At 43.5% G+C, this 22,885-nt stretch overlaps 1 protein-coding gene across 4 annotated transcripts in view; it reads right to left on the reverse strand.

Annotated features, from left to right (window-relative positions):
- The window catches only part of LOC139411286 (USP6 N-terminal-like protein), a 53,162-nt gene extending 30,343 nt beyond the window's left edge, over window positions 1-22,819 (reverse strand). The window contains exons 1-3 of one of the 4 annotated variants that reach the window (XM_071157375.1): window positions 22,582-22,806; window positions 13,618-13,691; window positions 12,937-13,018 (exon numbers count right to left, since the gene is read on the reverse strand). In XM_071157375.1, coding sequence (XP_071013476.1) covers window positions 12,937-13,018; window positions 13,618-13,625 — 90 coding nt within the window. In that variant the 5' untranslated portion in view covers window positions 13,626-13,691; window positions 22,582-22,806. Of the gene's footprint in view, window positions 1-12,930; window positions 13,019-13,617; window positions 13,692-22,581 lie in introns of all 4 variants that reach the window. The other 3 variants (XM_071157374.1, XM_071157376.1, XM_071157377.1) reach the window with 3 other exon arrangements.
- Window positions 22,820-22,885: the final 66 nt, after the last annotated feature.

The raw sequence follows: 22,885 nt of genomic DNA on the forward strand, positions 1-22,885 counted from the left end.
TTTTTCGTTCACCTTTTACACCTGTTGTTTTGGGCCATCCCTGGCTAGTTTGTCATAATCCTTCCATTAATTGGTCTAGTAATTCTATCCTCTCCTGGAACGTCTCTTGTCATGTGAAATGTTTAATGTCTGCTATCCCTCCTGTTTCCTCTGTCTCTTCTTCACAGGAGGAGCCTGGTGATTTGACAGGGGTGCCGGAGGAATATCACGATCTGCGCACGGTGTTCAGTCGGTCCAGGGCCACCTCTCTTCCTCCACACCGGTCGTATGATTGTAGTATTGATCTCCTTCCGGGAACCACTCCCCCCCGGGGTAGACTATACTCTCTGTCGGCTCCCGAACGTAAGGCTCTCGAGGATTATTTGTCTGTAGCTCTTGACGCCGGTACCATAGTCCCCTCCTCCTCTCCCGCCGGAGCGGGGTTTTTTTTTGTCAAGAAGAAGGACGGGTCTCTGCGCCCCTGCATAGATTATCGAGGGCTGAATGACATAACAGTTAAGAATCGTTATCCGCTTCCTCTTATGTCTTCAGCCTTCGAGATCCTGCAGGGAGCCAGGTTTTTCACTAAGTTGGACCTTCGTAACGCTTACCATCTCGTGCGCATCAGGGAGGGGGACGAGTGGAAGACGGCGTTTAACACTCCGTTAGGGCACTTTGAATACCGGGTTCTTCCTTTCGGCCTCGCTAACGCTCCAGCTGTCTTTCAGGCATTAGTCAATGATGTCCTGAGAGACATGCTGAACATCTTTGTTTTCGTTTACCTTGACGATATCCTGATTTTTTCACCGTCACTCCAGATTCATCTTCAGCACGTTCGACGGGTCCTCCAGCGCCTTTTAGAGAATTGTCTTTTTGTGAAGGCTGAGAAGTGCACTTTTCATGCCTCCTCCGTCACATTTCTCGGTTCTGTTATTTCCGCTGAAGGCATTAAGATGGATCCCGCTAAGGTCCAAGCTGTCATTGATTGGCCCGCCCCTAAGTCACGCGTCGAGCTGCAGCGCTTTCTCGGCTTCGCGAACTTCTATCGTCGTTTCATCCGTAATTTCGGTCAGGTGGCAGCTTCTCTCACAGCCCTTACTTCTGTCAAGACGTGCTTTAAGTGGTCCGTTTCCGCCCAGGGAGCTTTTGATCTCCTCAAGAATCGTTTTACATCCGCTCCTATCCTTGTTACACCTGACGTCTCTAGACAGTTCGTTGTCGAGGTTGACGCGTCAGAGGTGGGCGTGGGAGCCATTCTTTCTCAGCGCTCCCTCTCTGACGACAAGGTCCACCCATGCGCGTATTTTTCTCATCGCCTGTCGCCGTCGGAACGTAACTATGATGTGGGAAACCGCGAACTGCTCGCCATCCGGTTAGCCCTAGGCGAATGGCGACAGTGGTTGGAGGGGGCGACCGTTCCTTTTGTCGTTTGGACTGACCATAGGAACCTTGAGTACATCCGTTCTGCCAAACGACTTAATGCGCGTCAGGCGCGTTGGGCGCTGTTTTTCGCTCGTTTCGAGTTCGTGATTTCTTATCGTCCGGGCTCTAAGAACACCAAGCCTGATGCTTTATCTCGTCTCTTCAGTTCTTCAGTAGCCTCCACTGACCCCGAGGGGATTCTCCCTGAGGGGCGTGTTGTCGGGTTGACTGTCTGGGGAATTGAGAGGCAGGTAAAGCAAGCGCTCACTCACACTCCGTCGCCGCGCGCTTGTCCTAGGAACCTTCTTTTCGTTCCCGTTCCTACTCGTCTGGCCGTTCTTCAGTGGGCTCACTCTGCCAAGTTAGCCGGCCACCCTGGCGTTCGGGGTACGCTTGCTTCCATTCGCCAGCGTTTTTGGTGGCCCACCCGGGAGCATGACACGCGTCGTTTCGTGGCTGCTTGTTCGGTCTGCGCGCAGACTAAGTCCGGTAACTCCCCTCCTGCCGGCCGTCTCAGGCCGCTTCCCATTCCCTCTCGACCGTGGTCTCACATCGCCTTAGATTTTGTCACCGGACTGCCTTCGTCAGCGGGGAAGACTGTTATTCTTACGGTTGTCGATAGGTTCTCTAAGGCGGCTCATTTCATTCCCCTTGCTAAGCTTCCTTCTGCTAAAGAGACGGCACAAATCATCATCGAGAATGTTTTCAGAATTCATGGCCTTCCGTCAGACGTCGTTTCGGACAGAGGTCCGCAATTCACGTCTCAATTTTGGAGGGAGTTTTGCCGTTTGATTGGGGCTTCCGTCAGTCTCTCTTCCGGCTTTCACCCCCAGTCTAACGGTCAAGCAGAACGGGCCAATCAGACTATTGGTCGCATCTTACGCAGTCTTTCTTTTCGCAACCCTGCGTCTTGGTCAGAACAGCTCCCCTGGGCAGAATACGCCCACAACTCGCTTCCTTCGTCTGCGACCGGGCTATCTCCTTTTCAGAGTAGCCTCGGGTACCAGCCTCCGCTGTTCTCATCTCAGTTCGCCGAGTCCAGCGTCCCCTCCGCTCAGGCTTTTGTCCAACGTTGCGAGCGCACCTGGAAGAGGGTCAGGTCGGCACTTTGCCGTTATAGGACGCAGACTGTGAGGGCTGCTAATAAGCGTAGAACTAAGAGTCCTAGATATTGTCGCGGTCAGAGAGTTTGGCTCTCCACTCAGAACCTTCCCCTTAAGACGGCTTCTCGCAAGTTGACCCCGCGGTTCATTGGTCCGTTCCGTATTTCTCGGGTCATTAATCCTGTCGCAGTTCGACTTCTTCTTCCGCGATACCTTCGTCGCGTCCACCCGGTCTTCCATGTCTCCTGTATTAAGCCCGTTCTTCGCGCCCCCGCTCGTCTCCCCCCCCCCCCCCCCCATCCTTGTCGAGGGCGCACCCATCTACAGGGTCCGCAGGATTTTGGACATGCGTCCTCGGGGCCGTGGTCACCAGTACCTCGTTGATTGGGAGGGGTACGGTCCTGAGGAGAGGAGTTGGGTTCCCTCTCGGGACGTGCTGGACCGTGCGCTGATCGAGGATTTCCTCCGTTGCCGCCAGGTTTCCTCCTCGAGTGCGCCAGGAGGCGCTCGGTGAGTGGGGGGGTACTGTCATGTTGTGTGTTTCTGTCCTTTCCCTTCACCCTGTCTCCCTCTGCTGGTCGTTGTTAGGTTACCTTTTCTCCCCCTCTTTCCCCCAGCTGTGCCTTGTCTCCTCCTAACTACCCATTCACCCCGTTTCCCACCTGTTCCCTTTTTCCCTCTGATTAGGTCCCTATATCTCTCTCTGTTTTTGTTCCTGTCCTTGTCGGATTCTTGTTTGTTGTGTTTCATGCCTGAACCAGACTATCGTCATGTTTGCTGTAACCTTGTCCTGTCCTGTCGGAATCTGCCGGTCTATCTGAGCCTACCTATGTTTGGTTATTAAAGAAGCTCTGTTTAAGTTAGTTCGCTTTTGGGTCCTCATTCACTCATCGTAACACTAATGTCATGAGCTCAAACACTATCTCTAACCTAATGTCATGAGCTCAATCATTATCTCTAACCTAATCTCATGAGCTCAATCATTATCTCTAACCTAATCTCATGAGCTCAATCACTATCTCTAACCTAATGTCATGAGCTCAAACACATTCTCAAGTTAAGCCACTCCTTTTGCTTTTTGTTTAGTTGTTTTCTGTCATTCTTTGTTTATCGTTCTATTACACTTGAAAGAATGTAAATACCAAGACCATATGACGTGTACATAATTCAAGAATGCATACACAGTATATTTTATGCAGTATATGTATTAACACATGGCTAAATGTACAAGAATGTGTAAGAATAAATTGTCTTTATTTTAATTTATTGTCCTACTGTTGTTTTATCTGTGTCTGAAAAAAACATTATAAAAAATACATTTAAAATTAACACTTACTGTAAGTGATTCTGCCCGAGAAGCTGGTGATTGGGGGATAAATGAGCATGGGTATGCCAAACCGTGCCAATATATCCACCAAACACCCGATTTGAGGGCAGTACCAACATATTAAAATAATGATTTACATATTTTAATTAAAAATGTTATTTTGATTAATTTATTCATACTATTTCATCCTTCCACAAGATATAGTCCCGACACTAATCTAGCTACCCAAACTGGCTTGTCGTTCCTTCTATCGGTTTGGTTTGGTTTCCAGAGATGCGACCCAGTCGTTAAGTCTTTTAATTTTGTAGCTATGGACGCGACCTAGTCGTTCATTCTAAATGTTCTATTGCCATACTGGCTATCAACGTTCTTATCCCTTACTAGCTAGCTAGCCAACTGTGGCTGACTTACAGTCACGTCAAACACTGCAGTCAAAATAAACTGAAGGTGAGAGAGCTGCATGTGAACTCACATTTTTTAACATGTTTTTTAGAAAAAGATAGATTTGGAGTTAGATAAACTTGGATTTTTCAGCAGGGAAATATGCATGATGCTACCCTCCACAGCAAGGCCTTCACTCCAAACCTACAAAATTAACTGGAGAGATTACTGCTACCCATGTTTCCTTTATCCAAGCTATACGGCTCTAGCAAACAAACAGCAGAGACCTAAGGACACCATCCAACTGAGTGAGTAGTGTTTGGTCTGATGCTATTTTGAAAGCCAATAAGAAAAATAAAATGAAAAGTACATTACAATTATATATTTTACTTGAAGAGTTAACCTAACTCCCTAACTGGGAGTTAACCTAACTGGGACGTTTTCCCTGGCCAAAAGCCAGGGAAAATGCAGAGCGCCAAATTCAAATAAATTACTATAAAAATCGCGGGCCTCCCGGGTGGCGCAGTGGTTAAGGGCGCTGTACTGACTTACTTTTGACGAGCTACTTTTGTTGGCACTCCGAGTATGTCCCATAAACATCACAAATAGTCCTTTTGTTTGATTAATTCCGTCGATATATATCCAAAATGTCAATTTATTTGGCGCGTTTGATCCAGAAAAACACTGGTTCCAACTTGCGCAACGTGACTACAAAATATCTCAAAAGTTACCTATAAACTTTGCCAAAACATTTCAAACTACTTTAGTAATACAACTTTAGGTATTTTTTTAATGTAAATAATCAATAAAATTGAAGACGGGATGATCTGTGTTCAGTACCGGAGGAAAACAAACTGTAGCTAGCTTCCTGGTCACACGCCTCTATCTAACAGTACACTACAAGGGACCCTCGTTCTGAACAGTGCTACTTCTTCATTACACAAAGGAAAAACTTCAACCAATCTCGAAAGACTGGTGACATCGAGTGGAAGCGGTAAGCGGAAGGTCCCTTAGAAATCTGGATTTCCAATGAAAATCCTATTGAAAAGAGAGTGACCTAAAAAAAAAATTATCTGAATTGTTTGTCCTCTGGGTTTCGCCTGCTAAATAAGTTATGTTATACTCACAGACATGATTCAAACAGTTTTAGAAACAGAGTGTTTTCTATCCAAATCTACTAATAATATGCATATCTTATCTTCTGGGGATGAAAAGCAGGCAGTTGAATTTGGACAAGCATTTCATCCGGGCGTGAAAATACTGCCCCTGTCACCAAGAAGTTAAGGCTGCCAGGCTTGTTAGGACATACCTGAAACAACTTCAATTAGCACGGAGGTGTGAAGTGAAAGGTGTTGAGGCCTTTGGGCCCAACAAGTGGCAGGAGTCTTTGAAGCCCACTCCTGCTGTTCAAATACAATCCACTGGCATTTTCTACAAGAAATCTGCCTCCAGAAATAAAAGTTTATCCCGTTGCCTGCTGCTTGGATTCCACCTGGCGATCTGTTCACCGTCTGCCCTGGCCTGTCTCCCCCTGTCTGGTCCCCCCCCCCCCCCCCTCTCTCTCCCGAGCTTTCACTCACCGCCTCCAGCACACACACACTGTTGGGGCGAGTGACTTTGAACTTACAATGGCTAGCCCCAAGTCGTTATATATTAATTTTTTTCTTGTGCATTTTGCTATTTGCATCATGACTCCTGCATGCTACGCTGACGTACAAACCTTCTTTACCCAACCGTGGGACAGACTATGTTTGTTCCCACACTCGGGACTCTATTAGTTACACTGACTTTTGGCCTCCCATCCCATTCTAACCACCTCTCGCCGGCTTTGTATTCATGTTACCTGATGAAATTGCTGTACAATATGATCTTGTTGCCATCTGATGCACATTCAGATGTCATATATCAGCACTGCAGAGCTCTCCCTCTCCTGTACCGTGCCTTCCTTGATTGTATTACTGTTGATGATATCTGGAAATGTGCAGGTACACCCTGGCCCAAGAGTGGGGTCACAGCTCAAATCCAGATGTGTTGGTCGTTACTGAGATGTGGTTAAGGCAGAGTGTTTTGAATACTGATGTTAACCTTTCTGGATATAACCTTTTTCGAGGAAAACAGATCTTCCAAAGGTGGGGGAGTGGCAATCTATTCCAAGGAACACCTTCAGTGCTCGGTTGTCTCCACCAAGTCTGTCCCCAAACAATTTGATTTGCTATCGTCCTCCATCAGCACCAGTCAGCACCAGTCTGTACCCTACCTGCCCTAAGCTCTCTCCTGGCCCCTTACACTGAATTTGACCTGCCAGGTGACCTAAACTGGGACATGCTTAAATCACCTGACCAAGTACTAAAGCAATGGGACTCCCTAAATCTTTCTCAGATTATTACCAATCCCACAAGGACTACAAACACCCAGAAAAGGCTACTCTCTTCGATGTTATCCTCACAAATAATCCTGATAGGTATCAGTCTGGTGTTTTCTGTAATGACCTTAGTGATCACTGTTTTACAGCCTGTGTTCGTAATGGCTGCTCAGTGAAACGACCTGTCCTGATTTGTCATAGATGCTTGCTAATAAACGTTAATGAATATAGAAAATGGTATAGAGTCAGCTTGATCCCCTCTATCGAAGAGGCTTGGACGTACTTTTTTTATATTTTCAGTGCCATTGTTAATAAACACTCCCCCATAGAGAAAATGAGAATTAAAAACAGGTTCAGCCCCTGGTTCGACTGTGGTCTTGAAGATGTACTTCACCTCAAGAATACCATTTGGCGAAAGGCTTGGCACACACATACTCAGGCTGACTGGCTCTCGTTCAGGCAAATGAGAAATAAGTGCACTCGTGGCTGACATGAGTAAGACATTAATGTGTGTTAACCCTTGCAAGGCTGTCGGCCCAGACAGCATTCCTAGCTGCGTCCTCAGAGCATGCGCAGACCAGCTGGCTGGAGTGTTTACGGACATATTGAATCTCTCCCTATCCCAGTCTGCTGTCCTCACTTGCTTCAAGATGTCCAGCACTGTTCCTGTAACCAAGAAAAAGGTAACTAAACTAAATGACTATCGCCCTGTAGCACTCACTTCTGTCATCATGAAGTGATTTGAGAGGCTAGTTAAGGATCATGTCACCTCCACCTTACCTGACACCCTAGACCCATTTACATTTGCATACCGCACTAATAGATCCACAGATGATGCAATCGCCATCACACTGCACACAGCCCTATCCCATCTGGACAAGAGGAATAACTATCTAAGAATATTGTTCATTATTGTTCAGCCTTCAAGACCGTAGTACCCTCCAAGCTCATCATTAAGCTCAGGGCCCTGGGTCTGAACCCCGCCCTGTGCAACTGGGTCCTGGACTTTCTGACGGGCCACCCCCAGGTGCTGAAGGTAGGAAACAACACCTACACTATGCTGATCCTCAAAACTGGGGCCCCACAAGGATGCGTGCTCAGCCCCCTCCTGTACTCCCAGTTCAGTCATGACTGCGCGGCCACACACACCTCCAACTCAATCATCGAGTTTGTAGATGACACAACAGTAGCAGGCCTGATTGCCAACAATGGTGAGACAGCCTACAGGGAGGAGGTGAGGGCCCTGGCGGAGAGGTGCCAAGAAAATAACCTCTCCCTCAACGTCAACAAAACTAAGGAACTGATCATAGACTTCAGGAGACAGCAGAGGGATCACGCCCCCACCCATATCAACGGGACAGCAGTGGAGAAGGTGAAAGGCTTCAAAGTTCCTCTGCGTACACATCACTGACAATCTAAAATGGTCCACCCATACAGACTGTGTGGTGAATAAGGCGCAACAGCACCTCTTCAACCTCAGGAGGCTCAAGAAATTAGTCTTGGCTCCCAAGATCCTCACAAACTTTACACAAAAGTTTTTGTATTACTTTTTGTATTACTGCCTGGTACAGCAACTGCATCGTCCGCAAATGCAGGGCTCTCTAGAGAGTGGTGCAGTCTGCGCAATTCATCACCCGGGGGCACACTGCCTGCTCTTCAGGACAGCTACAGCACCCAATGTCACATGAAGGACAAAAAGATCATCAAGGACATCAACCACCCGAGCCACGGCTTGTTCACCCCCACTATCATCCAGAAGGCGAGGTCAGTACAGGTGCATCAAAGCTGAGACCGAGAGGCTGAAAAACAGCTTCTATCTCAAGGCCATCAGACTGTTAACTTCTCTAGGGTAGGGGGCAGCATTTTGAATTTTGGATGAAAAGCATGCCCAAATTAAACTGCCCCCTACTCGGGCCCAGAAGATAGGATATGCATATATTAGTAGATTTTGATAGAACACACTCTAAAGTTTCCAAAACTGTTAAAATAATGTCTGTGAGTATAACATAACTGATTTGGCAGGCGAAAACCTGTGAAAAATCCATTCAGGAAGTAGGAATTTGTTGTTATTGTAGTTTTCTATTCAATTCCATTACAGTATCCATTGACTTAGGACTCAAACTGCAGTTCCTATGCCTTCCACTAGATGTCAACAGTCTTTAGAAATTGTTTCAGGCTTGTATTCTGAAAAATTAGGGAGTAAGAGCAGTCTGATTGAGTGGACGCTGCCATGTCACATAGCTTTTTCATGCACGCAACCAGAGGGAGTGCATTTCTTGTTTACCTTTTATATTGACAACGTTATTGTCCGGTTGAAATATTATAGATCATTTAGGCTAAAAACAACCTGAGGATTGAATATAAACATAATTTGACATGTTTCCATGAACTTTACGGATACAATTTTGATTTTTTGTCTGCCTGTTGTGACTGCGTTTGAGCCTGTGGATTACTGAAGAAAACGCACGAACAAAAGGTTTGTTTGCGGATATAAAGGTTTGTGGATATAAAGAGAGACTTTATCGAACAAAAGGAACATTTATTGAATAAATTAATGTCTTCTGGGTGCAAATATATGAAGATCACCAAAGGTAAGGGATTCATTTTATCTCTATTTCTGACTTGTGTAACTCTTCTACTTGGCTGGTTACTGTTTGTAATGATTTGTCTGCTGGGTTATGTTCTCAAATAGTTGTAAGGTATGCTTTCGCCGTAAAGCATTTTTGAAATCTGACACCATGGTTGGATTCACAAGAAGTTAATCTTTAAACCTGTGTTTAATAGTTGTATCTTTTCTGAATTGTTATAATGAGTATTTCTGTATTTGAATTTGGCGCTCTGCAATCTCACTGGATGTTGGCCAGGTGGGACGCTAGCCCTAGAGAGGTTAACAGAACTGTGGGAAAGCCGGCTACCACCCTGCACCTTAGAGGCTGCTGACCTATGAACATAGAGATGGAATCACTGGTCACTTAAATAATGGAACACTAGTCTCAGCAAAAAAAGAAACGTCCTCTCACTGTCAACCGCATTTATTTTCAGCAAACTTAACATGTGTAAATATTTATATGAACATAACAAGATTCAACAACTGAGACATAAACTGTACAAGTTCCACAGACATGCGACTAACAGAAAATTAATAATGTGTCCCTGAACAAAAGGGGAGGTCAAAATCAAAAGTAACAGTCAGTATCTGGTGTGGCCACCAGCTGCATTAAGTACTGCAGTGCATCTCCTCCTCATGGACTGCACCAGATTTGCCAGTTCTTGCTGTGATATGTTACCCCACTCTTTCACCAAGGCACCTGCAAGTTTCCTGACATTTCGGGGGGGAATGGCCCTAGCCCTCTGATCCAACAGGTCCCAGACGTGCTCAATGGGATTGAGATCCGGGCACTTCTCTGGTCTTGGCAGAACACTGACATTCCTGTCTTGCAGGAAGTCACGCACAGAACGAGCAGTATGGCTGGTGACATTGTCATGCTGGAGGGTCATGTCAGGATGAGCCTGCAGGAAGGGTACCACATGAGGGAGGAGGATGTCTTCCCTGTAACACACAGCGTTGAGAATGCCTGCAATGACAACAAGCTCAGTCCGATGATGCTGTGACACACCGCCCCAGACCATCACGGACCCTCCACCTCCAAATCGATCCCGCTCCAGAGTACAGGCCTCGGTGTAACGCTCATTCCTTCGACGATAAACGCAAATCTGACCATCACCCCTGGTGAGACAAAACCGCAACTCGTCAGTGAAGAGTACTTTTTGCCAGTCCTGTCTGGTCCAGCGAGGCAAGTAGGCAACGTTGTTGCCAGTGATGTCTGGTGAGGACCTGCCTTACAACAGGCTTACAAGCCCTCAGTCCAGCCTCACTCAGCCTTTTGCGGGCAGTCTGAGCACTGATGTTGGGATTGTGCATTCCTGGTGTAACTCGGGCAGTTGTTGTTGCCATCCTGTACCTGTCCTGCAGGTGTGATGTTCGGATGTACCAATCCTGTGCAGGTGTTGTTACACATGGTCTGCCACTGCGAGGACGATCAGCTGTCCGTCCTGTCTCCCTGTAGCACTTTCTTAGTACGGACATTGCAATTTATTGGCCTGGCCACATCTGCAGTGCTCATGCCTCCTTGCAGCATGCCCAAGGCACGTTCACGCAGATGAGCAGGGACCCTGGGCATCTTTCTTTTGGTGTTTTTCAGATTCAGTAGAAAGGCCTCTTTAGTGTCCTAAGTTTTCATAACTGTGACCTTAATTGCCTACCGTCTGTAAGCTGTTAGTGTCTTATCGACCGTTCCACAGGTGCATGTTCTTTAATTGTTTATGGTTCATTGAACAAGCATGGGAAACAGTGTTTAAACCCTTTACAATGAAGATATGTGAAGTTATTTGGATTTTTACGAATTATCTTTGAATGACAGGGTCCTGAAAACGGGACTCATCTTTTTTTTGCAGTTTATATACTGTATTCTACAGTATTCTAGTCAATGCCACTCGTCCTAATATTTATAAATTCCATTATTTTACTTTTAGATGTGTGTGCATTGTTAGATACTACTGCACTGTTGGAGCTAGGAACTCAAGCATTTCGCTACACCCGCAATAACATCTGCTAAATATGTGTATGTGACCAATAACATTTTACTTGCTTAAGCTGTTTTCTTGTGACATTTACTTGATACATCCATAACAATGAGCTAATGATGCACTCTGATCAGGACACTGTTGTTCAGAGGAGCTAGCCAACAACACATCTAACACAATCACTTCAAACTGAAGCTGGAAAGACTGCAATCTAGCTGTTATTGTTTCGTTTTGCCAGTTTTTTATCGATTTTTATTTGTTTATGTCCATAAAAAATTATGCCGACACATGAATTCGAGAAACACTGCCTGCCTGTCTGTCTCAACCCGACTCCCGACACGTTCATTACTATGTGACAGCTGGAGATCGAATTTTGAATATTAAAACAATGTTGCAAATGTTGGAGAGACAGACAGCAAGGTTTATACAAATCTCCATTGTTGAAAACTAAGTGTCAGTCTAAAAGAGATTATGCCTAGATGCTTGTTATAGTGGAGATGGCTGGGCTAATGAGACAGTGGATTTCGCAGTCAGATGGAACAGAGTAAATAGGCATTTTAACGTCAAAGATTTAACTCGTGGAATAGACACCGGCTGGAAAGCAGTTTTAACCAATAAGCATTCAGGATTAGACCCACCCATTGTATAATAAGTCATAACCTCGTTGACAACATCAAAGGGCAGCCAAGTTGTTGTCTTTGCCAAACAGAAACAGAAATGGCACACTGACTAAGCCATCTGCACATCACATTAAACAGAACACCCATGGTGAATTGTGCTAAAAACATGGTGTCTGTTCTGTCACCACCTGAGGTCTGAGACAAGGTGTGCTTCTTCTGTTCTTCTGTTCAAAGTCAAATACCCCATAGACAGTAGAATTCTACAGACAGACAGAAATCACCTGATTTCTGTTATGGTTCAGTAGCTTAGAGAGACCATGGTGTAATCTATTGCTATGGTCTAGCTATGGCCGTTGTCACAGGTGTTGCTAAGGCCAGACATGGTCCCCTCTACAGATGTAGGATCGTAATATGATCACCCAATTGCAGGATTACTTTCCTGCAATGCAGCAAATGTTTTACTTTGTAGTGTATTTAGGGTTCAAAAAGGCTTGTAAAGTTTGTCATTTCAACTTTGAACTATCAGACTTAATTTCCCCTTACAAAAAGTGTATCAAACTCTACAAAAAGGTCCATTAATTACAATAAAAATTATAACTCACATTTCTTGTTGCTACGGGATTATTTTCCTGCTGTAGAAACAGTATGTTCTCATGTCTTGTTGCCTGTGAGCTGAATTCAACTCTGTCTCATTCCTACTCGCTCTCTCTTGCTATTTCGAGAGTCAACCGTCTCATTTGCTGTAGTTTTCTCTCTCGCTCTCCCTCCCTCTTGCTCTTTCCAGTGTCAGCGTGTCTGCTGACCCCAATTTGAAGAGGGAACACTGTCAGACAGATATTGCTAGGGCAATTGGGTCGCTTGAAGTTCACGTCCTCTTGTTTGTACTAAATAGACTTTCATTTTAGAATGTACACTTCTCTAGGTTTTATAGAATTAACAACATACTCTTACAGTATGATTGTGTTTTCCTGGCAACTGTGACCATTTTAGATGCTTATGTATGTCTAAATCTCCTCAACATCGTATTATATAATAATTTTCTGTTACACAACAAACCACAAGCATGCTATTAGGCTTCTTCATAAACCCACACAGACAATGCTTAGCAACACACACACACACACACACACACACACACACACACACACTCACACACACATTCGGCTTCTCTTTCTTATCCCTCTTAGAGCGACGGTCGTGCTTTTTAACGACACGCTCAAACAAGTGTGAACTCTTCCTCCTGTGTGAACAGATGGACAACACACAGGCAGAGAGGACATGTGGTACAGTCAGACGGGATAACTCCATGACATGTTCTGAAAATGGAATGCATGTTGTTTGAAGTACAAACTCAGGCCAAGTGAATCAACATCTGATCATCAAGGACGTGCATTAGAAAATGCACTTGCTTATGTGTGGACATAACAAGACCTTTGCTGTTTGGTTTTGACTGGTGTGGTTGATCTATTTCCTTGTTTATGGAAGGTGATGGAGGTGGTGCAGTCTACCTACATAAGTAGACCGGTCTTAGACTAACTTATTTATGGATACATCAATGCAGGCCTGGAGCTAAACAGCACTATGCTATGCTATGCTATGCTATGCTATGCTATGCTATGCTATGCTCTGTAACTAATATGACTGTTACTGGAACTAAGTAAGAACTGAACTGATGTCTATGAACTTTCAAACCTTATCTAGGAGTTCTCCAACTGTAGAAGCCTTTGTTGGACAGGTCGCTTGGGTTATTTTGGTCATCGGTAAACGAGAAATAACTAATAAAACAGTTTACAGCATCCTGAAAGGCTCTGAATGCTGTATTTGATGAACGCCACCCACCGTATCATATTTCAAGATGATGTCAGCGCGTTCCTCTGCTATCAATGTCTCAATGTCTTTCTTCATGTCAATATCTGAAAAGGCAAATAAAGAAGAAACCATGTCAAATCAGAGATGCTTTGGCTTGCACGGTTGTGGCCAAATGTGTTGGCAAAAGTATAACGGACATGCTCTTCGTTTTACGTCGGCCTAACTGGCTACTGGATACACATCGGTGATTCATTTTTTAAAAAGCAGCGCTGATGTCTGTATAAAGAGGAGGTGATATTGTCTTTGTCCATACAGTTGGTTAATTCACTATTGTTGATCATAAGCCTGTAACCGGCTCCACTACAGAGCTCTGACCAGCATGTGTCCACTCCTCAGCTAAGTGTTGACACAGTGTCACACTACGGCTGAATGCACTTCACATGCCCTTAGTGGTGGCATAGTTTAAAACCTGGTGGGCCACTGTGTGTGTCTATTGACTAAGATAATAAAACCATAGTAAAAACTGCAGATTTGAACGTGTGAAAGCTAAACAGAACACAGGTTTGAGAAGCAGAGAGCAATGTGGATGTATATTATGTTGGCAGTGTGTGAAGGGGATGTCAGTGTGTGTGTCTGTCTGTTCTGTGGATCAGTAATATAAGCCCCCTGGGATCCAAGAGTCCTGCCAGTGTTTGGCTGACAGTACCCGCTAACCCCCATCTTTCTCCTCCTCCCTTCCCCGCTCTCTCTGCACCCTCCTACACAGGAATCTACCTTGCGCACGCACACACACACACACACACACACACACACACACACACACACACACACACACACACACACACACACACACACACACACACACACACACACACACACACACACACACACACACACACACACGTCTCTGCACAATGTAATTAGGTAATGCCAATCATCCAAAAAGTATGAAGGCAATCATTTCAAGGGCCCTCAGATGTACGTTGTGTGGGCCTGTTTGAGAAGATGGATAGCCAGTGAAGGCCTACAGCAGTATGCGTTTGACTGAGAGGTGAATATTGATTTCACGGCCCTCCAACCTGTTACAAAGCATTCTGACCTCACTGAGTTGACCTTTCCACACATGACAGAGTGTAGCATATGTATGCCTATGCCTCTGTGGTGCTACACCCCAGCAAGCACAGGTTTTTCTCTCAATCCATCATATGAACAGACCTTATCAGTGGGATCCCGACAGCACAAGAATGTTTATAGTGTACTCTCCAAAACAAAACAGCGGGATGGGCCTAATCCCAGTTAATCCACACTTTCCATGGGCTGCATCATTACCAGTGTCCTGGTTCCAGATCAGTCATAATCTGGAGCACAGCAGGACACGTCCAACATCTGGATCTTATCACTATCTTTGGGGGCAGGATGACCCAACCAATGGTTGTTATTTTCCAACTTGATTGCAAAGGCAGCTTCGGAACAAAGGAAATGTAATTCCATCACTCTGGTATCTCTTAACTGAAATTATGTGACTGGCTTTCAACTAGAGGTCGACCTATGAATCGGAATGGCCGATTAATTAGTGCCGATTTCAAGTTTTCATAACAATCGGAAATTGGTATTTTTGGACGCCGATTTTGCCGATTTTTTAAAATTATTTTTTTATAACTTTATTTAACGAGGCAAGTCAGTTAAGAACACATTCTTATTTTCAATGACGGCCTAGGAACAGTGGGTTAACTACCTTGTTCAGGGGCAGAACGACAGATTTTTACCTTGTCAGCTCAGGGATTCAATCTTGCAACCTTACGGTTAACTAGTCCAACGCTCTAAACCACCTGCCTCACGAGGAGCCTGTCTGTTACGCGAATGCAGTAAGAAGCCAAGGTAAGTTGCTAGCTAGCATTAAACTTATCTTATAAAAAACAATCAATCAATCATAATCACTAGTTATAACTACACATGGTTGATGATATTACTAGTTTATCTAGCGTGTCCTGCGTTGCATATAATCGATGCGGTGGGCATTCGCGAAAAAGGACTGTCGTTGCTCCAACGTGAACCTAACCAGAAACATCAATGCCTTTCTTAAAATCAATACAAAGAAAAATATATTTTTAAATCTGCATATTTAGCTCAAAGAAAGGTTAGCAGGCAATATTAACCAGGTGAAATTGTGTCACTTCTCTTGCATTCATTGCACGCAGAGTCAGGGTATATGCAACAGTTTGGGCCGCCTGGCTAGTTGCGAACTAATTTGGCAGAATTTTACATAATTATGACATAACATTAAAGGTTGTACAATGTAACAGCGATATTTAGACTTAGGGATGCCACCCGTTAGATAAAATACGGAACAATTCCGGATTTCACTGAAAGAATAAACGTTTTGTTTTCGAAATTATGGTTTCCGGATTCGACCATATTAATGACCTAAGGCTCGTATTTCGGTGTGTTTTTATGTTATAATTAAGTCTATGATTTGATAGAGCAGTCTGACTGAGCGATGGTAGGCACCAGCATGCTCGTAAGCATTCATTCAAAAAGCACTTTCGTGCGTTTTGCCAGCAGCTCTTCGCTGTGCTTCAAGCATTACGCTGTTTATGACTTCAAACCTATCAACTCCCGAGATTAGGCTGGTGTAACCGTTGTGAAATGGCTCGCTAGTTAGCGGGGTGTGCGATAATAGCGTTTCAAACGTCACTCACTCTGAGACTTGGGGTAGTTGTTCCCCTTGCTCTGCATGAGTAACGCTGCTTCGAGGGTGGCTGTTGTCGATGTGTTCCTGGTTCGAGCCCAGGTAGAGGCGAGGAGAGGGATGAAAGCTATACTGTTACACTGGCAATACTAAAGTGCCTATAAGCACATCCAATAGTCAAAGGTATATGAAATACAAATGGTATAGAGAGAAATAGTCCTATAATTCCTATAATAACTACAACCTAAAACTTCTTACCTGGGAATATTGAAGACTCATATTAAAAGGAACCACCAACATTCATGTGCTCTCATGTCCTGAGCAAGGAACTTAAACGTTAGCTTTCTTACATGGCACATATTGCACTTTTACTTTCTTCTCCAACACTTTGTTTTTGCATTATTTAAACCAAATTGAACGTGTTTCATTATTTATTTGAGGCTAAATTGATTTTATTGATGTATTATATTAAGTTAAAATACAGTGCCTTGCGAAAGTATTCGGCCCCCTTGAACTTTGCGACCTTTTGCCACATTTCAGGCTTCAAACATAAAGATATAAAACTGTATTTTTTTGTGAAGAATCAACAACAAGTGGGACACAATCATGAAGTGGAACGACATTTACTGGATATTTCAAACTTTTTTAACAAATCAAAAACTGAAAAATTGGGCGTGCAAAATTATTCAGCCCCTTTACTTTCAGTGCAGCAAAATAGATAATACCAAAGTCATGTATTTAATAAGAAGCAAGTCAGACTGTTTTAAAACTAGTTCCATTACTAAACAGTAGCTACAAGGGTTTTCTCCAATGAGTTTCTGGCTCTTTGTCGAGTGTCCTCGTGGCTGGTAAAGGGTTAACGTCTTCTTGAGTCTCTGGCACTGGAGTAGGGACTAGAGTCGGGGTACTAGCTGATCTCTAGGATTATGATAGGAGGCTGTACTCCAATAGTTGGAGATAAAGGGAACCTGTTTGCCTAGTATGGATTCATGGCAAAGACATTTGTGGAAAAGGTATTCGGATGAATATGATAAAGACATTCAAAGGGTTATCGTGTATTTTGACTTACTGGAGCTGCCAGACAAAGATATAATGAACCAAGCAGCAAAATGGTGTTCATACTGGACATTCACCTGTGAGACAATGATTGTTTATTGACAGATATGACTAATTTTGCTAACTTAGCTTAATCATTTCCAATTTCAAAGGAAAATCAAGCATACCATGAATAAATCATGTCATAAAATCTTAAGTGAAAACTGATGAGAAGAAGGCCTCATCAACATAGCTTTACCTTTAAAAAAAACAAGACGTGCCATTAATACAGGTAACGAGTGGAGGACAGAGGAGCCTCTTAAAGAAGTTACAGGTCTGTGAGAGCCAGAAATCTTGCTTGTTTGTAGGTGACCAAATATTTATTTTCCACCATAATTTGCAAATAAATTCATTAAAAATCCTACAATGTGATTTTCTGGATTTTTTCTCTCATTTTGTCTGTCATAGTTGAAGTGTACCTATGATGAAAATTACAGGCCTCTCTCATCTTTTTAAGTGGGAGAACTTGCACAATTGGTGGCTGACTAAGTACTTTTTTGCCCCACTGTACGCTATACGTAAAGTTAGGGTCCAGTCAGTAAGAAGTTTAGCACTTACACCAGCGGACCCCGTGGCAACAAATTAATAAAACCAAAAGCTTACCTTGACCTGGAAGAGTTCCAGTGTTATGTTGGATAGTCATAGCCAGCTAGCTAACATAGCATCCCTCTGTTTGAGCAGGGTGTTTGAGTAGGCTAAACTAGCTACCTGCATTTGCGAGCTAAGTAAGTGAAACTGAATGTGAAAAAAATGACTATCTCTTCTTCATTTTGGAAAGAATGTATTTGTTAAAAACTGTTAAACTGTTGTCTTTCTCTCTCTTTGAGTCAACTAAACACCAGATTGTATGCACTGCAGTGCTAGCTAGCTTATGCTTAAGCTTATGATCTCTGATCCTTTGATTGGGTGGACAAGATGTTGATTCATGCTGCAGGAGCTCTGAAAGTTTGGAGGACGTCCTCTGGAATCTGTCATAATTAACGTGTAAGTCTATGGAAGGGGGTGAGAACCATGAGCCTCCTAGGTTTTGTATTGAAGTCAATGTACCCAGAGGAGGACGGAAGATAGCTGTCCTCCGGCTACACCATGATGCTACCCTACCGAGTGCTGTTGAGGCTACTGCAGACCTTCATTGCACAATAGTGTGTTTTAATCAATTATTTGGTGACGTGATTATATTTAGTATAGATTTACCTAAAAAGGATAACTTTTTAAATGTTTTACAATGTATAGGATGGTCCTCCCCTTCCTCCTCTGAGGAGCCTCCACTGCTCCTGTGTAAGCTGTAGCTCTGTAGTTAGCATTCTTTCAACACGCACTGTTAGTACTGCTGCAGCAAGTTCCATTCTTGGGATTGTCATCTGTTTCAACGGTGCTGCTCTTGCCTTTCCCATTATGAAAGCTACAGTGCCTTGCGAAAGTATTCGGCCCCCTTGAACTTTGCGACCTTTTGCCACATTTCAGGCTTCAAACATAAAGATATAAAACTGTATTTTTTTGTGAAGAATCAACAACAAGTGGAACACAATCATGAAGTGGAACGACATTTATTGGATATTTCAAACTTTTTTAACAAATCAAAAACTGAAAAATTGGGCGTGCAAAATTATTCAGCCCCTTTACTTTCAGTGCAGCAAACTCTCTCCAGAAGTTCAGTGAGGATCTCTGAATGATCCAATGTTGACCTAAATGACTAATGATGATAAATACAATCCACCTGTGTGTAATCAAGTCTCCGTATAAATGCACCTGCACTGTGATAGTCTCAGAGGTCCGTTAAAAGCGCAGAGAGCATCATGAAGAACAAGGAACACACCAGGCAGGTCCGAGATACTGTTGTGAAGAAGTTTAAAGCCGGATTTGGATACAAAAAGATTTCCCAAGCTTTAAACATCCCAAGGAGCACTGTGCAAGCGATAATATTGAAATGGAAGGAGTATCAGACCACTGCAAATCTACCAAGACCTGGCCGTCCCTCTAAACTTTCAGCTCATACAAGGAGAAGACTGATCAGAGATGCAGCCAAGAGGCCCATGATCACTCTGGATGAACTGCAGAGATCTACAGCTGAGGTGGGAGACTCTGTCCATAGGACAACAATCAGTCGTATATTGCACAAATCTGGCCTTTATGGAAGAGTGGCAAGAAGAAAGCCATTTCTTAAAGATATCCATAAAAAGTGTAGTTTAAAGTTTGCCACAAGCCACCTGGGAGACAAACCAAACATGTGGAAGAAGGTGCTCTGGTCAGATGAAACCAAAATTGAACTTTTTGGCAACAATGCAAAACGTTATGTTTGGCGTAAAAGCAACACAGCTGAACACACCATCCCCACTGTCAAACATGGTGGTGGCAGCATCATGGTTTGGGCCTGCTTTTCTTCAGCAGGGACAGGGAAGATGGTTAAAATTGAGGGGAAGATGGATGGAGCCAAATACAGGACCATTCTGGAAGAATGGAGTCTGCAAAAGACCTGAGACTGGGACGGAGATTTGTCTTCCAACAAGACAATGATCCAAAACATAAAGCAAAATCTACAATGGAATGGTTCAAAAATAAACATATCCAGGTGTTAGAATGGCCAAGTCAAAGTCCAGACCTGAATCCAATCGAGAATCTGTGGAAAGAACTGAAAACTGCTGTTCACAAATGCTCTCCATCCAACCTCACTGAGCTCGAGCTGTTTTGCAAGGAGGAATGGGAAGAAATTTCAGTCTCTCGATGTGCAAAACTGATAGAGACATACCCCAAGCGACTTACAGCTGTAATCGCAGCAAAAGGTGGCGGTACAAAGTATTAACTTAAGGGGGCTGAATAATTTTGCACGCCCAATTTTTCAGTTTTTGATTTGTTAAAAAAGTTTGAAATATCCAATAAATGTCGTTCCACTTCATGATTGTGTCCCACTTGTTGTTGATTCTTCACAAAAAAATACAGTTTTATATCTTTATGTTTGAAGCCTGAAATGTGGCAAAAGGTCGCAAAGTTCAAGGGGGCCGAATACTTTCGCAAGGCACTGTAAGTGTTCATTCAGTATTGTTGTAATTGTCATTATTACAAATATTATTAATCGGTATCGGCTTTTTTTGGTCCTCCAATAATCAGTATCGGTATCGGCGTTGAAAAATCATAATCGGTCGACCTCTGCTTTCAACCACTGAGTGGAGATGTTTCCACAATATTGTTTACAACTACATGCAACATGGGCATGATGGCACAAGTCTAATAAATGATAACTGTACTGTTTAAGGTATTAATTTTGACAGGCAGTCAAGCACAGGCAGTCAGGCACAGGCAGTCAGGCACATGCAGCTAGAACAGAGTACTAGACAGTATGGGGAGGCTTTTGTTCCAGCTTGGCCCTAAAACATCCGATTGAGCTAACCGTGGTCAAACCTGAGGATCACAATTGTTTCAATCAGGTTTTTTAAATGCTGGGCTGGAACAAAACCCTACACACACACACACACACACACACACACACAGAGGACAGGAGTAGCCAACTTAAAGGGGCAGTGCAGTTAAAAACGTGATTTTCCTTTTATATTTTTCCATGATGTTGATATAACACTGAAATTGTGAAAATTATAATAATGTCCTTTTTGTGTAAGAGCTGTTTTTTTTTAAATGCCTGGAATTTCTGTCTGTTCAGGTGGGATGGAACTTTTGGACCACATCATGACATCACAATGTGATCTGATTATAATACACCAATGACTGTTCATCTGGGTAAGAAGTGAGCTCTAGAACATCCTATCAACCAATCAGGGCTGTGTATGTAAATATCTTCACATTTGCTTCCTAAACGCCCACAGGATCAGACTGACCATTTCATGACCAAAAGAAAGCTCAGGGAAATAAAGTATAAAAAATATATTTTGGAGTTATTTTCATTAATATAAAACACACACACAGTGTTATTAGACATAAAGTGATGATTTGAAAATACAATTACAACGACGGCATGGATGCTTTAACTTACCAGACAGGACTGAATGTCTAGAATGTGAATCAGTCTAGACCTACTGAATAATTCAGTAAGGTAGAGAATGTAGCCCATGTCTGCCAGACAGACAGTGGTCACTCATTGGCACAAATAAAACAGAGCAGAGGAGATGACTGAGGCTTCGACTGATGTCTGCACAGTACAGTACACCTAGAACTACATGGTCAGCAGATACTGATATCTGTGACTACAAGGAGAAAGACATTTGACCCTCCTGGCCTCCACCTTGTAAGCCTAACATTTGTTTGTTTATCTTAATGGGCAAAAATAAAAAAGTGACAACACACCAGTCCTAACCAAAGAAACTCAGGTCGGGAGACATTAAAATACCAATATGGTAGGCTACTGATGGTCAGGAACAGCTTCACCTCTTTATCTCTGGTCTTACTTTCAGAACAACAAACTCAGAAGAGGGAACACGGGCGATGGCGATCCTCGCTATAAAGCTCTGAATGTGCTGCATACTATTCAAAGCGTCTGGCAGAAACTGCCATGTGGTCAGTGGTCTGAAATCATAGCAGGCATATGGAGTTACTGAGAATGTCTATGTTGGCAGGGCAGAGGCCAGAAGAGAGGCCAGAAGAGAGACCAGAGAGGGTTTACGTAGCTGGTCGTGCCCCCAACTGATTGACTTGACTTGCCCAGAGGAAGTTGTCCCACACATACACAGGCGCAAATGGAATGAGTTAGGAACACATGCACATGCACAGGAACACAAACATGCATGAAAAACACACACACACACACACACACATTCATTCATTACACAACGAACTGTGCATTACCACAACGACAGATAGTGCATATATAATATTGCAAAACAATAAATACTTATTTTTTTAAAGGAAGGAAAAATGTGTTCCTGTGTATTTTACGCTGGGCAACCTATGCAAATCCATCTATTGAATCCTATCCTAAACAGGAAACCAAGTTACTGAAGTGTTTCTGTTTATATCCATATTCGCCATGCTACAAAGAAAGGTTACATTGATACCAAGGGGATTATATTAATTGGATGTTGTCAGCAAAACTGTAGCCTGTAGAAAAGCAATATAGGCAACGCACAAAAGGCTAAACACGACCGCACAAGCGAGTGTTGTTGCATTCATCCGCATTTTCATAACCTATAATGTAGCATTATGTCATCAGGGGAATTACACACGAATGGCGAAACAATAAAGGAAATATATTGATTATTATTTACCTTTTATTGTGGATCTCTCTCTGCGCTATCCGTGCAGTAGAAATATTGTAAATCCCTCTTCTCATTATTCGGTTGCTCCTGGAATTTTTTGATCCACTGGAGCTGTCACCCAAATCGCGGAATCACAACAATAGCCGCAAAGTCTACAGTGGGTATACACTGGAGCACACGGGCTTCCTACATCTAACGGGATAGTGGTACATTTGTCACTGAACCGTCTGTGGTAAACTGAGCAGGCGCAGCAGCGTGGCATGCGTGACCGAAATATGTATGTCGTATGATGATGATGATGATGACTTAAAGG

The sequence above is a fragment of the Oncorhynchus clarkii genome, chromosome 6 (assembly GCF_045791955.1).
Source record: "Oncorhynchus clarkii lewisi isolate Uvic-CL-2024 chromosome 6, UVic_Ocla_1.0, whole genome shotgun sequence".
Classification (NCBI taxonomy): Eukaryota; Metazoa; Chordata; class Actinopteri; order Salmoniformes; family Salmonidae; genus Oncorhynchus; species Oncorhynchus clarkii.